The sequence below is a fragment of the Carettochelys insculpta genome, chromosome 1 (assembly GCF_033958435.1).
Source record: "Carettochelys insculpta isolate YL-2023 chromosome 1, ASM3395843v1, whole genome shotgun sequence".
Lineage (NCBI taxonomy): Eukaryota > Metazoa > Chordata > Testudines > Carettochelyidae > Carettochelys > Carettochelys insculpta.
Genome location: NC_134137.1, coordinates 381598597 through 381610684, shown reverse-complemented (window position 1 = coordinate 381610684; position 12088 = coordinate 381598597). Strand labels below are relative to the sequence as shown.

Sequence of the window (12088 nt, the reverse complement as noted above, 5' to 3'; positions counted from 1 at the left end):
CCATGCTGCAGGCACAGGGTCTGCAACCAGTTGTCGGCTCTGTGTATCTTGTGTTGCTTAGTGCAACTGTGTCTGGGAGGGGCCCTTTAAGGGAGCGGCTTGCTGTTGAGTCCACCCTGTGACCCTGTCCGCAGCTGTGCCTGGCACCCTTATTTCGATGTGCGCTACTTCGGCGTGTAGACGTTCCCTCGCAGCGCCTATTTCGATGTGGTGCCACTCAACGTCGAAGTTGAACATCGACGTTGCCAGCCCTGGAGGATGTGTAGACGTTATTCATCGAAATAGCCTATTTCGATGTTGGCTTCACGTGTAGACGTAGCCCCTGTGCCACACTGACAATTGCAAGATGCCTCTGGAGATTATAAAGATACAGTATAAAGTTAGCTTCAACCACCTTCAAGTTTAGATGGCAACTCCCAATATCCAGTGTTCAGAGCAGCAGGGAATCCTACCAATACCATGAAGTAGCTGTGAGGTGAGCTAACTTCTGAGTTACCTTGTGATAGCTCCTAAGGCAACACAAGCTGTCGTACTGCGACTCCACAGCTGTGTCAGACTTACATTGGCTCACTAATGGCCTTTCAAGAGCTCGCCATTGAAGGACGCTCTTGGATACTATAGTGGAATCTCTGTGTGACATACATTATCACAAAGCACCTCTAAATTTAACTCCTGATACCTGTGCTCCTTGATCCATGAGTGGTAGGTCTAGTAAAGTCATAGTAAGCTGTGAAAAGGTGTACAAGGCTGGAGACCTACATCCTAGTACCAGCAGCTGCAAGCAAAACTCCTTACGTCAGATCTCACCTGTTCCATGTACAGCATTAAAGCACATGTTCAAAGTGGCACGCTCGTTTAATGTCCTTGTGTCACGTGCCTCTGGCCCTGGACATCCAGCCTCATTCCTTATGGGGTGAAGTGAAACCTGGACCTTACCGTCCCCATCTCTGCTGGTCAGCCGTGCAATGACAGTGGTCATCTCGAACTCCAGGCATGTCTGAGAATGAGTATTTGCCTCAAGCCAGAGTTATTCAACAGGGTTGATGCCATTTCAGTTTTAAGCTCCAGCTGTAATTCAGCTGAGAATCCACATTAGCAGGTTCTCCGTACTGGTTTTGGTTCTTATGTCAAAGCAACAACAGACCTTGCCAGATGGATCATTTAAAACAAAGTTTTAGATGCAAAACTGAGGTTTTTTAGGTGCTGTTCTGGAAACCCACAACTGCTTTGTATTTCTACAGATCTGAAAAAGAGAGAGAAGAAAAAAAAACCCTTTAGACATTTAGCTCCTAGGGTAAAGCTATCTCTTTCTATATAAATTCATCAATTAATTCTGTTTCAGTCAAATGGTGTAACATTTCTGGTGTAAGCTTTCTGCCACTGCAGTTACAACCCCTGTTTCCTTGTAGGCTCTTTGTTTCCTCATGATGTCTAAACTCTGCATAAAAAAGAACTGAAGTTTCTTTCCTCCACCAGGGCAGATTCCTGGAGAGCTGATGGAGAGGCTCAGGTTTGGTATTTATCAAGGCAAAGATGAACTTAGAGCCATTGTTCTCACATCCTTCCCTATTGGGGATCCCATGGTGTATAGGCAGAAACAGCACAACCACTTCTACTCCTGTTTGGAGAGAATGTGACCCTTCCAGGTCAGGGTTTGAATCCAGGGCAGGAGTACAGATGGGAGCACCAGAATTAGGTGAAGTGAGAAACAAACTTCCCCTCTACTCCCTCAGGAAGGTGGTCCCCCAAGGTTGGGAGTAGGGTGAAGGAGAGCAGAGAACACAGTATTAGGTGAACAAATCTGTGTCCCCCCCTGCTTCACCAGGAGAGGGTGGTCCTTCTGATTCCTAGCTGGATATTGGGCTGAGGGAGCATGGAAAAAACCTGCAATCAGCTGAGCTAGGAACTCAGGATCTGTCTAGAGCGCGATAGCATGGGTGGCACAGGGTGCTGTACTGCAAGCATTGGCTTGGAAGAACATCCCACCCATGCTGTTGTGCCCTCTGCTGCTCACATTGGGCCAGGTCCTGCACCTATGCAGATGGGGCAAAATTCCAGCTGACTTCAGTGGATGCAGAATGGGCCCCATGTTCGCTTTTCTTGCAGTGATAGCAGTCGTTTGGATGGCAGGTTAGGCCCTCATGAGTGTCCATCCTTTGCTTCAGGAGTGCATTATGGAGGAGTCCCTGGTCACAGACACATACTTCAGCCATGATTGCCTCAGCACTACATTGCAATTAGCCACCTGTGGCTGGCCTGTAACTTGGGATAAGGTGCTGTTTAATTGCTATGTAGATGTTCTGTCTCTGGCTGCAGCCTCAGGCATGTCTCGCCCCTTGCAGGGTGGCAGAGCCCAGCCTCTGAGCTAGCCAGAACAGGCCAGTTGTGGATTTCTAATTGCAGTGTAGACACAACCCCTGGGGTCTGAAACTCTTAGGTGGCCCAGCCTCCCATGCCTGCCATGTCAGAGAGATGGTGCCTTCTCGTGCGATAGCCACAGAGTGGGGAAATTGAGCAGAGACTTAGTGCTAGAATGTGAGAGGATATCAAGAAAGCCGTCACTAGGTCCAACTGCTGAAAGTCCTCTCACCTGCACACTTGCTGGGTGCTGGTTTGTTTTTGCCCGTTGGTCTTTAAGGTATGCCACCATTCACAGGTGTCTTGAATGAGGGGCTGCCATGGCATTCCAGAAGCTAATCTCTGTGTCAGTCACTTAGGTTTTGCGCTGCAGACAGCAGTAGGACGCGGTAGCATATGCCCTGTAGAGACACCACTGTAAAGACCAGGTATCTGTAGAGACCGGCAGGGGTCCTGGTTTAGTCCCTGAAGAGCTAATTTTTGTGTGGTAGTCTCCCGGCAGAGAAAGTAGCCCTGGGATCCTGAGCAGACGCACTAATCTGAAACCAATCAAAGATTTCCCTCCCTGACACATGGGTGGGTTTGTGGTTTTTAAATGTTGATCTGCGTTGCCTACAAGGAGACAGGGGCATTGTGGGTAATAAGTCTCAGCATGTGTTCATATCACAGCAAGCACAGCTGGCTTCACCTCATCTGATCACTAACGTACTAATCACAGCTCATGCACTCATGACTCCAAGGAGTGAGTAGAAGAGCAAACCTTGGCTTCAGCTCATTTATTCCCACTGGGTTCTCACCTAGGAGTGAGGAGTTCAGATGAGTTACCTGCACATTGGGTAAGAACTGTGCCCGTGCCCCTGTTGGTATGGCCAGAAAAGGCAGGACTTGACCCATAAGCAGCTTCCCCTCAAAGCTGATTTGAGCACTGAGTGAATCCCACGGTGATGCTTTATTCCTTACAAATGATTGCCTGTGTGTCACGGAGCACTAAAGAGAGGCTCTTCTGGCCAAGTTTGACTGGAAGAGAAGGTCACAGAAAGGAAGCTAAAGGAATCCAAGACTTTCTCATTTCTAGATAACCCTCCATAGGGTCAGTGCTCAGGGGGCCAAGCAAGAGATAGAGGTAGTCAGTGTAGAAGTCTCCCCGCAAGCCAGCTTAGAGTGGTTCTGTTGGAGTCCCCCATGTTTACTCAAACTCACAGTGTAAGTATATTCAGAGACTGGCTTGGCGGCTCCCAGAGGTTGCATACATAGGGAGGAGAAGAAAGACCCTCTCCCGTCAGCTGAGGCTGGGCTTTCCTGAAGTGGGTTACGGTCTCCCATGGAAGAACTATAAGCAGTGAAGCGCTTACAGATTAGACCTGAATTCCCCTGTCACTACCAAAGACAATGTGGGGCACACAGGTGGGGCAGTGCGCAGTGTGGGGTAGCATTCATGGTTATCATGGATGTTGTGCTCATAACTCTCCTATTCCTATGGCAGATTTGCTGCTGTTCATGGTTTTGATTGTCATACAGTTTTTGGTTTCTGTTTCTCCCTATTTCACCCCCCGCAGATGGTGTCTCAGAGACACAGCCTCAGTGTGCATTCACTGTCTTGGCAGTGTTCTGCAGTCCTGTTGCACTGTTCGCAATTGCCCAGGGGAAGCCAGGGAAGTCATTTCACACCCGGAGCTCTTCCGCTAAAAGAATGGGAGGGACCCTCTCCAAAAGGAGCTTGGAGGGCCACTTGCTCTTCTACTTCATTCCTGCAAGCACTGCAAAGTTGTTACTGTGACACCCGGCTGAGACGGCGCGCTCGTTAGAAACCCATTACAACCCGGCAGTGTTCACTAGGGGGATGCCCACATGACTTTGTTAGTTGTGGGGCTCCCACTATGCACTGATTTTGCGTTGTTCTGCAGCTTAGTTAGGATCTGGGGTAACCTCACTTGAGCCTGAGGTTTGTGTACTGCACTGAGTGCTAGCTGGTACATTTCACTTCCTGACTCTCATTTGGGAGAAGACAGCTATGTCTGAAACAATGATACTGCTTAAATTGCTTGTTTTTCTCCCCTTGGAGTCTGATGCAGGCAGGAGAGCTGTATGTTCAATGCAGTGGTCTTGTGAAATTTGTTCCATTCTCAATGCAACCTCTTTGCTTTTAGACACTTTTAATTAATCCAAAGCTAAGCACTTGTGCTCATAGCACCCGTAGCAGATGGTAATATTGACTACAGTCCCAATACAATGAGCAAAACTTCAGGAAACAAGGAGTCTAGAAACGTAATTCAGGGAGATGAAGGAGTTCTGCTAGGGAGGGAGATGTGGTGAGCAGTCTTCTAAAACGGGGTTCCTGTCCCCCTAGATCCATTGGGGAGGGACTTGACTTTGACATATATAAAGGGGATGGTTAGGGGTTCCTCTTCTGAGCTAGACAGAAGCAGGATTCCAGCAGGAATGGGAATAGACAACTCTCCTGAGCCTTCCTGACACTCAGTCTGGTCCGGTTACTCTGTGGGAACCAGATGTTGATCGCAAACTCATTTTCTGAAGGCAAACTCTTGGCGTCCCTGAGTGGACAGGAGAATTCTTCAATGTATTTGTGGGTTCTCAGGGAGGGAAAAACCAAACTTCCATACCCCACGAACCTGGGATTGTCCCCCACAGGAAAGAGTAACTTTCTCTCCAGGGGCCGGTGGCATTCCATTGGCCGCTAGCCTGACAGCAGTCAGAAATCAAAGCACTGCAGCAGATTACCAGGTCAGTCAGATCAGGGGTTGAATTGTATTTACTGCTCTCAGTCTCTTCTTCATTCTGTAGCACGTTCTCTCTCATACATATGTTCTCTTTCCCCTTTCCTATTCTCCCCTCCCTCTCTCTTCCCCACACCTCCTCCTCCTCCCCATTCCCTTCCCCCTCCCTTTAGGAATACCACTGTCAGATTGTCTCAGGCTTTGGCTGTTCAATTCATGTGATTATGAATGTCCCATTTTCTCCAGTAAATGCAGGAATGTGAACTCAATGAATGTTGAATTGACCTGAACTGAACTGGCTCCCAGAATCCTTTTGGTGCCAATCATCTGGATCTCTTTTAACATCTCCCAAGAACCACACACAAGCCCCCCGGTCTGCGGCGTTGCAGTAAACTTCAAACCCCGTCAGAGCATCCAAGCCTCTGTCATGCCACTTGCAGACCGCAAGCCCTTTCTCTTCTGCATTATCCCTGGAGATGAGGGGCTGAGACTGCTGTGCATACACCACGGCGGGGAGAGCTGGTGCACAGCCAGGGAGGCACCAAGCCACTGAGGTCAGGCTTACGCCTGATAAACGGCTGTGAGGGAGTCACCAGACCCTGCATTGCTCCTCACTCACAAGCGCAATACGTAGAGAATTGCTTTGCTGTCCGAGACTTCAGTGCATGTCTGGGAAATGGGGAGAGCGCCCCACCTCCGTAGCTCACATATTAGCTCCTCGATACAACTGCACCACTTCTCCCTCTCTTGCCGAGTTGGTCATTCTCCGCATCTCCTGTGCAACACAGCCCCTGCGATGGGAGGGAAGCGTGCAGAGCCAGCCCCTTGGCCAGCATGGGTTCTGGGAGTCACACTGGTTCTGGAACGGTTTGGGCTGAAGTCAGATCATTCTTCTCCATGTTGTTATTGGGCCCTGGACGGATGCTAACATTCTCTCTCATTGCCTCTCTTCCTGCTCTCACATCTGCATGTCCGCGCTGCTCTGTCTAGAACCGCCTCCGGCCTCAGGAGGGTGGGCGAGTTGTGTAAGTGAGCATGCCTCATCTCATAGCAAACCCATGTTGTCCTCCCGGTGCTGCTCTGTGTGCCCTGTGCCAGTCACTCTGCCTTCTTGGCCCACAGCCCTGGGATCATGGGAGAGGAGGGAGTGGAAGCTGCTGTGGAGTGTGCACTTCAACCCCTCTCCCTTGTCCTCTTGTGCCCCAGTAGCATGTCTGTGTCCCTGTGCTGTGATATTATGTGCCGCTGGTTGCCAGGAGGAAACTCCCTTCTGGCTTTGACACGGTGCGAGCGATGGCTAGAGAGAGCCTTTCTGCGCCAAGCCCTGCTCCCAGGCTGACATCCTGGAACAGGGCCCTTTCAGGTCACTCAGCACATTTTCAATCCAGCGTTCTCATTTGTAAGGGTTTTGGAAAAGGCAGAGACTTAAGTAGCTTGCAGCTCCCCCACCGCCCACATTCCCTCCTCCTGCACCTGCCCCAGAAGCTCCCTGGGACGTGAGCCCATTCCTTGTGTCGGAACGGAAAGAGGCCCAAGCTCCATGAGAGCACGTCTTTTCCTTCACGTACACGTTTCCCTGCCCTCAGACGTCTGCAGATCACTGCGTGGGCCCTGGAGCAAGAGGTGGTTGTGAGACAAGGAAAGGAGAATTGTACCCTGTTTCTGCACCTGAAATGAAGTAACATTTTAGGCGGGAGACTAATGGCGGATGCAGACAGGGATATGTGGGCTGGGCAACAGGAGAGTGTCCTCTCTGCCAGATGCTGAACATTATCTGAGGCGGTCATGTCAGGTTCTTGTCTTTATTCTAACTCAGGACTTCCAGAGGAGCACAGCCATTCACTGTCTTGTGATGACCCTGTTACCTGCACCATAGGTGAGCAGTGTCTGCACAGGGCAGTCACGGGTAATTTCAGCCCAAAGACCTGGTCTGACCCCACCATACGCCCTGGTGGTGACCAGTGCTACACTGACAAGCAAGTGGTTTATCAGTTCAGTGTAGCTACAGGCAGCGTGACGCTTATGAGGAAGTCCTTGTTTAACCAATACGGTTTTTACTGCAGAGTGACGAGAAGAATATCCCAAGAATGTGCTGAGTGTGACTGGTCAGAACCTGGGGCCTTGCATAGGTGAGGGACGTTTTTAAACTGTGATGTGTGCTCCAGAGTCCAGGGGGCCAACCCAGTGAGTTTCCCCCAAGTGCATGCCCCACTGTGTTCTGGTTGTGCGCCTGCTGTGTCTGTCTAGCCCTTTGTCTCTCAGCAGTAACAGAAATCAGAGTCCTGCACAAAGGCAGGTCCAGAGCACAAGCAAAGTTCTTGACAAACAGGTTGTTTTTCACTTGTCTCAATTTCTGCTGATTGCTGAATCGCCGAGGCTGCCTCCCCATCCCCGTGTCCAGCCAGGTGGGGCCAGAACCCCAGGAGCAACCAAATGGCAAATCTAAGGAGTCTGCAATCCCCATTGCTTTCCAGCCAGATAGACAACTCACTTCCACAGGGGCCAGAGATCTTCCATTCCCACGGTCACTGGTCCACAGCAACTCTGAACAGAAAGGCAGGCAAGGCAGAAACCACTCTCTCTTTGGCCTACCTACAAAGCGAATTTAAAATCTCCCAAGCCTTAAGTATGACAGGAGACCCCCCAGCTCGATCTAGGAGATAAATATGTGTTCCCCAGGTTAGGCAGAATGAATCTCATTCAGTGTCTCCAGGGCCAGCAAGGGAGGGGCCTCCTTAGGTCAGAGTTCACTCCACATGTCTGTGTTTTCATGCATTCAGTCCTGTTGCCTCTGTGGCTGGTGTTATACAGCGTCTAAGTGTTCAGGGCATTGCCATGTGGATTCAGGAAAAACTAGCCCCCTGCTTCCACGTGTGGAGCCAAACTTTTCTCAGAGTTCCAAAGTGAGGCAGGCATCCTGACCTCCCCCATCCTGAGGCTGCAGAGAGACAGGAGGGGTCTGAACATAGCTTTTGCTTAGACCCTTCACTTCCACACACTCCCAAGATACTGCAAGCTTGCTGGCACCACCAAAGGCATTAGAAAGAGATCATCTGTGCTTGGCATGGGTAAAGCTGGTCTCTGCCCCATGCAGCTGAATATGAGGTCAGTGATTTAGCCAATGTTTAATCTTTCTCACACACACCTGAAAGAGTGTGATGTTTCCACTCCTCAGCCATGTTTGGTTATGTGAGATTTTTGGGACGTTTTCCCAGCATCCCCATTGGACCATGAGCGTGAGCTTCAGGCAGTCCTGTGTCTCAGCCCTATGCAGTTGCTCAGGAGCTTTGAACAAGCTTATGTTTTTGCCCAAGCCCCATCCATTGCCGACAGTGATCAGGCACAACTTCAAGCGGGTGAACATGGCCTTGGCTGAGTCTTGTCGTGGTGCCATAGCCCCATCCACAAGTACACGAGTGTCGTACGACGTTTAGCCTCCATGCTAGTGCCTCATTGTGCGGATTATGAGTGTGATTTCTGTGCTATCCAACTGCGTGGGAAGAGCCCCATCTTAATAATTCTCATTTCTGCTTTGAGCGTCTGCTGCACAGTCCCGCTTTCAGGATATGAGCAGTGCAGCCATTGACTGCTAATGTCTACTGGAGTGCTCACGGCCCCCTCCCAACTTGGAACCCATTCTGAGGGTGGAGCAATAGAAGAGAGTGCAGCAGTGGCCACCTCGGTCCTTCCAGCCATTGCCCTTGTGTGGGTGTAAATCTTCTTGCGGGAGGGATTCAGGATCCTTAACAAGGTGCCTCACTTTTTAATAGACAGGTGTGACCAGCATGCTCTTCATCTTCGCTAAACACAAGGCTAGCTAACTGCCTATCTCGTGTCACCTGTAGGACGAGAGTTCACTTTTCACCCAGCCTCCACCTGATGAGCATTGCAGGTGGAAAACGTCCACTATTGAAGAAGAGCAGAATGATAAGAGCTCCCTTTGATGTTTCTGATGCATCTTCAGTACCAACAGCTGCAGTGGTAATTTTCAGAGCACAAGCGTGGCTGTGCTTGTCCACTCTTCCCCACCTCACAAGGTCAAAGAGTGAAGATCTTCTGTTCGCAAGGAATGGGCTTTTCTTCTCTAGAATGGATGGAGTCTTGGGGAAAATGAAAGAAACAAGATCATCATCAGCTACTTCACTGGGTCTGTTGTAACCTTTCAAGAGGAGAATTCTTATAGCTGCCTTCAGCTACCAAAGGCAGTGTTATCTGCCTTTTTCTTCATCTTCAGATTTTAGCAAAGGCAGCCAACACTACCAATACAACAGCAACTCTCTGCTTCTCAGCAGCACTAGAAACGATGCCCTTTTAAATCCATGAGACAAAAGAATTCATCCTCTGCTTCTTCTTTCCTTACAGTTAGCCTTCAGCTTTGACATGTAGAGTAAGAGCCACAAACACAACCTTACTTGTGGTGGACTAACAGCTGGAAACTGTTTAGGCCATTTTTTGTAGTGACTGTCAAGAGATCAGCATGGACAAATAGTTTTTGCACACTATAAAACACAGTTGTACCATCCAGTTTGAGACCCCCTCCAGACCAATCTTCCCAGTCGTAACCAAGGACCCTCTCTGACAAATCAGTGTTTAGTACAAAAATCAACACGTTACTAAGCAAAAAAAGTCATAGCAGGTTCTAGTAAATCTGAAAAATTGGAGTTTATCCTCTGGGAATCGTGTCTGCTATTACGTAATCGTGTCTGCTATTACGTAATCCCTAAGAGCTGCAGAAGTCTTTGTTCAGTCCTGCATCTGAAGACACTAAAGCGGTAGGGCCAAAGCCCTCACAGCAGAAAGTTATCTCTAGGGTCCATTATCCTCTTTTTGTCTGTGGGTTTCTTCTCTCTGTCGCAAAGAAGCTTACTCTCATATTTTGATAAATGCATTGCATGGGAAGTACCTAAATTATACCACAGTGCATGGTCATTTCCAACTCAGGGTTCTCCCCTTTGGCCTTCCATGGCACCCCAACTCTTTACAAAATGTCTGTCCATACTGACAGCTTTTCTGAGAAGATGGGATTTTTATTTTTCCATATTTCAGTGATTGACTCCTACAACTAGCTGCCAAAAATGAACATGTTCTCAGTTCACATGCTCTCCATTAGAAAAATTTCTGAAGAATGAAGAGAAATCCTTATTGACAGTCTCAGAAATATCCTTTTCATAAGAGCCCTTGACAGCAGAATAGCTAGAGCTTGACTTTTGTGGGAGAAATCCCAGAAGATGAAATCTGCCATTCAGTCTCTACTTCAGAATTCATCTATGAAAGTAAAATTCTTCTTCGAGTGGTCCCTGTGGGTGCTCCACAATAGGTGTCGGGCTCGCCCGGCGCCGCAGATCGGAAATCTTCCAGCAGTTTCTCCTGGATCATGCATGCGCTGGGGCACGCCGCCCCCCTGCACACCCCCGGCCGCGTGCGTGATCCGGTCGCTGCCAGTTCCTTCTCAACCGCCATCAGCTGCAGACGGAATCCACTCAGGCTAAGGCCAGAGTCAGACTACTTAGTGGTTTTTTTTCCCACGCGTAATTTGTTGTTTTCGGTTATTAAACAAAAAAAAAAAAAAAAAAAAAAAAGAGAAAGCAAAGACAAAGAGAATATCAGCCAAAAAAAAAAAAAGAGAGGAGGGGAGAAGAGAAGAGCGGACATGAAGGCCATTTAGGCCGCCTGCTGCCCCGCAGGCCGGTGATCACTATTTGGGGTGGAAAGGCACGGATTAAGTGCTAAGTACCCTATTAACAGTAAAGGACTCACTGCAATGGCCTCTTCTGGTTTTAAAAAGCGTGAGTCATGCCGTGAAGCTATGCCGGCCTCCGTGGGGCATAGCGAAGGCATCCGATGCCTGGGGGAATCACAGGCTACCCAGAAGTGTTCTCACTGTGCTAAGCTCACAGCCAGGGCCAGGAAGGACGGAGCGATGAGGTGTAAAATGTTCTTGTTGATAAGGCTCTCCAGCCGGACTTGCCGGAGAAGCCTCACCCAGAAGGGCCCTCTGGGTTGCATAAGAGGAGGGCAGCTTTCTCTGACCCCCTCGGTGCAGAAACGGAGGAAACTCTCCCTGGCTCAATCCTTGCCAGCATTTGCAGCAAGCAGGACGAGCGGAGCGCACAGCCCCCAGCCGCATACTCAGGCAAGCGGCAGCGCGGCAGTGCACGTGGCAGAGGCTGGGCCTCCAGTTATACAAAAGCCGGCACGCGCAGCACCTAGAGCGTCAGCGAGGCAAGCGCCGGACCCGGCAGCACCGCCATAGGTGGCACCGGCCTCCGCGGCACCAACGGTGCAGGGGCGCCAGGCATGGAGCCTGCAGGCACCGGAGGAGGATACCCGCGCGGCACCACAGCTGACGGTGCCGAGCGCGGCGCTGACAGCGGGGCCGAGATCCCCGGCACGGGAGGGGGTGGTGCCGGCCCCGCAGGGGAGGGGCAAGACAAAATCAAAAGCCCGGCACCACAGTCCATCTCCGGACAGGGCTGCACTGCTGTTAGCACCAAGCCCTCCCCCTGTGATACACACGCCGCACCGAAGGCCTCTGTCTCCACTGGCCCATCCGGAACCTCCTTCTCCGTTCCTCCAACCAATGTCACCACGGCTTGGGCCACCTTCACCATTTCTGGGATTGGATCCCCTGGAGTACTATCACAAGCCAGTTTCACCTCTATCTGTGTCGTTGCGGAGGTCTCGCTCTCCCAGACATCAGGGGTACACACCCCGTGAGTGGTCTAGGTCTCCATCCCCAGACCCTTGCCCATGCTCCCATGGTCGTCCTTATCATGCTGGACACAGACACCACAGGCCTACACCCAGGGGCAGGTCCCCCCCGGCCGCTCAATACCCCTGTGGGCACTCCCGATCAGGGATGGAAGCACAGTTGTCTCAAGGGGAGTTAATTTTAGAACCCCGAGACTTTCCTTCACAGTCCTCCAGCAAGCAAGTGTATCATCGACCACAGGAGCCCGAGGGTTCGAGGGAGGTTTACCCTAGTGGTTCCTCCT

At 50.4% G+C, this 12088-nt stretch overlaps 1 protein-coding gene across 6 annotated transcripts in view; it reads left to right on the top strand.

Moving 5' to 3' along the window:
* SHANK3 (SH3 and multiple ankyrin repeat domains 3) overlaps nucleotides 1-12088 on the top strand; it is an 857838-nt gene that overhangs the window by 820730 nt on the left and 25020 nt on the right. For 2 of the 6 annotated variants that reach the window (XM_074976815.1, XM_074976805.1), the window contains one exon: nucleotides 7157-7222. The exons of 1 other annotated variant lie outside the window; for it this stretch is intronic. In XM_074976815.1, the coding sequence (XP_074832916.1) occupies nucleotides 7157-7222 (66 nt within the window). Of the gene's footprint in view, nucleotides 1-5339; nucleotides 6119-6909; nucleotides 6970-7156; nucleotides 7223-12088 lie in introns of those variants that run through there. 3 more of the 6 variants (XR_012642513.1, XR_012642514.1, XM_074976840.1) reach the window with 3 other exon arrangements.